Source organism: Psammomys obesus, unplaced genomic scaffold, assembly GCF_907164565.1.
Source record: "Psammomys obesus unplaced genomic scaffold, mPsaObe1.curated_primary_1811, whole genome shotgun sequence".
In the NCBI taxonomy this organism is placed as follows: domain Eukaryota; kingdom Metazoa; phylum Chordata; class Mammalia; order Rodentia; family Muridae; genus Psammomys; species Psammomys obesus.
This window is the reverse complement of record NW_026590701.1, coordinates 5373600-5376977: the sequence shown is the minus strand read 5'-3', so window position 1 is coordinate 5376977 and position 3378 is coordinate 5373600. Positions and strand designations below refer to the sequence as shown.

Below are 3378 nucleotides of genomic sequence, written 5' to 3'. Positions count from 1 at the left end.
TGCCGCCCCCGGCCCCGCAGCCCCCGCAGGCGCGAGGCGCCCCGGCCGCCGACGACGACAAGGGCCCGCAGCAGCTCCTGCTCCCGCCGCCCGCCGCCCTGGACGGCGCCAAGGCCGACGCGCTCGGGGCCAAGGGCGAGCCGGGGGGCGGGCCGGCCGAGCTGGCGCCCGTCGGGCCGGACGAGAAGGAGAAGGGCGCGGGCGCCGGGGGGGAGGAGAAGAAGGGGGCGGGCGAGGGCGGCAAGGACGGGGAGGGGGGCAAGGAGGGCGACAAGAAGAACGGCAAGTACGAGAAGCCACCCTTCAGCTACAACGCGCTCATCATGATGGCCATCCGCCAGAGCCCCGAGAAGCGCCTGACGCTCAACGGCATCTACGAGTTCATCATGAAGAACTTCCCCTACTACCGCGAGAACAAGCAGGGCTGGCAGAACTCCATCCGCCACAACCTGTCCCTCAACAAGTGCTTCGTCAAGGTGCCGCGCCACTACGACGACCCGGGCAAGGGCAACTACTGGATGCTCGACCCGTCGAGCGACGACGTGTTCATCGGCGGCACCACGGGCAAGCTGCGGCGCCGCTCCACCACGTCGCGGGCCAAGCTGGCCTTCAAGCGCGGCGCTCGCCTCACCTCCACCGGCCTCACCTTCATGGACCGCGCCGGCTCCCTCTACTGGCCCATGTCGCCCTTCCTGTCCCTGCACCACCCCCGCGCCAGCAGCACTTTGAGCTACAACGGCACCACGTCGGCCTACCCCAGCCACCCCATGCCCTACAGCTCCGTGTTGACTCAGAACTCGCTGGGCAACAACCACTCCTTCTCCACCGCCAACGGGCTGAGCGTGGACCGGCTGGTCAACGGCGAGATCCCCTACGCCACGCACCACCTCACGGCCGCCGCGCTCGCCGCCTCGGTGCCCTGCGGCCTGTCGGTGCCCTGCTCCGGGACCTACTCCCTCAACCCCTGCTCCGTCAACCTGCTGGCGGGCCAGACCAGTTACTTTTTCCCCCACGTCCCGCACCCGTCCATGACCTCGCAGACCAGCACGTCCATGAGCGCCCGGGCCGCGTCCTCCTCCACGTCGCCGCAGGCCCCGTCGACCCTGCCCTGTGAGTCCTTAAGACCCTCTTTGCCAAGTTTTACGACAGGACTGTCCGGGGGACTGTCTGATTACTTCACACATCAAAATCAGGGGTCTTCCTCCAACCCTTTAATACATTAACATCCCGGAGGCCAGACTGTAAGTGGACGTTTTACACACATTTGCATTGTAAATGATAATTAAAAAAAATAAGTCCAGGTATTTTTTATTAAGCCCTCCCCCCATTTCTGTACGTTTGTTCAGTCTTTAGGGTTGTTTACTATTCTAACAAGGTGTGGCGTGTCAGCGAGGTGCAATGTGGGAGAATACATTGTAGAATATAAGGTTTGGACGTCAAATTATAGTAGAATGTGTATCTAAATAGTGACTGCTTTGCCATTTCATTCAAACCTGAGGAGCCTATCTCAAAAGGCTGCCAGATGCCCATGTGTGCAGTATTATAAGTTATCATGGAGCTATCTGGTGGATGCAGGCCTTGAGAACAACCTAAATTATGAAGAGAGTTTTAAAATGTTAAACTGTAATTTGTATTTAAGAATTTGTAGTAAAGGTGCCCAAGAAATTATATCGGCCATTTATTGTTTTGTCCTTTTCTTTAAAGAACTGTCTTTTCCTTTTGTTTACTTTTAGACCAAAGATTGGATTTTTAGCAAATGCACTTGGTATACTAAGTATTAAAACAAGCAAACAGACAAACAAAAACTACAAAAAAAAAAAGGAAAGTTGTTTAGTTGGCAACACTGCCCATTCAATTGAATCGGAAGGGGACAAAATTAAGGATTGCCTTCAGTTTGTGTTGTGTATATTTCGATGTATGTGGTCACTAACAGGTCACTTTTATTTTTTCTAAATGTAGTGAAATGTTAATACCTATTGTACTTATAGGTAAACCTTGCAAATATGTAACCTGTGTTGCGCAAATACCGCATCAATTTGAGTGATTGTTAATGTTGTCTTCAAATTTCTTGATTGTGATACTGTGGTCATATGCCCGTGTTTGTCACTTACAAAAATGTTTACTATGAACACACAGAAATAAAAAATAGGCTAAATTCATATATATCTTGATATTTTTGTCTCTTTTATTATGTAGAGCTAATTTGCAAAATGCCATTCAATTAATAGGGAATTTGAAGGGCTTTTTCAGCCAAGCTGGAGTTTAAACTGCTCCTTTAATTTAAACAGAAACTCTAAAACTGAGAATAGTATTTTTCCCCCGTTGTGAACAAATTTTACCGAGAGTAGAGAGCAGACTACTTAATACATACTAGCTTTAAATGAAACATAAGATTTTCAACTGATATATTTGTTTTTGTAGATATAAAGCATAAAAACGTTCTATTTTATGTGCATATTTTAAAATCAGTTTATTCTGTGCTTATTTTAAAATCAGTTGATAGAATGCCCTATTTATTGTTTCACGTATTTGTTTCTAGAACTTGGCAAATTATAAATAAATATATGTATATAGTTAGAGGTGAATAATAAAGACTATATATATATATCAGTTCAGGTACTTTTTGCGCTATGAATGCTGCAAACATTTTTGTTTAACTGTTTGTATTTACACTTTCTAAGTCAGCATTTATTTTTGTGGTGTTTACCCACGATGAAAGCATTCTAATAAAGATGTGCTGAGCTGGACTAGAGCTTGCTGAGATGGTCACCTGTTGTAATGACACACAGACAGATGCTGACATTTAAGCTTTTAACCAAATCAATTTAAAATTCTAGTTATTCAGGGTAAAATACCCCTATCTCTCTTCTCCATTTTTACAACATAGAGCTATTTGTTTCTCTTTCTAATATATTTGTGTGGTTTAATTTACAGATGTGTTTCTTTTGCTGACGCTAAATTACCTTTGCTTTATTTGCAGTATGCATGCATATATTTGCGATATATTGAGTGTGTACATATGACACAAAATGAAACTTTTCACATTGATTTAGAGAGCCCACTTACTATAATTCCAGAAAATAGTTAGAAAACCTGAGTTAAAGGGTTAGTAATTAATTGGATCATGTGGTGATTCTGTGGAAGACAAGTTGTTCATTTGTTACATTTGTATAGTCTGAACTGTGTTCTGCACTAATGCAATAAGCTGGCCACTTCTTACAATGGGCCCAGTGAAAAATAATCTGTCACTAAGATGTTATCAGCAAACACTTAGAGAGTTGCTCAGGGGAGTGTGTGTGGGGGTGAATCTAGTAGAGAAACGGGTTGGCTAAAATTGATTTAAACTCAGAATAGCTGATGATGGGAAATGGGGGGTGG

At 45.9% G+C, this 3378-nt stretch overlaps 1 protein-coding gene across 1 annotated transcript; it reads left to right on the top strand.

Annotated features, from left to right (window-relative positions):
• Positions 1–2: 2 nt before the first annotated feature.
• Foxg1 (forkhead box G1) lies at positions 3–2146 on the top strand (the record flags this gene model as incomplete). The annotated part of the gene is made up of 1 exon (XM_055608588.1): positions 3–2146. A coding segment is annotated over one exon (1221 nt), but the record flags the coding sequence as incomplete, so codon positions are not given.
• Positions 2147–3378: the final 1232 nt, after the last annotated feature.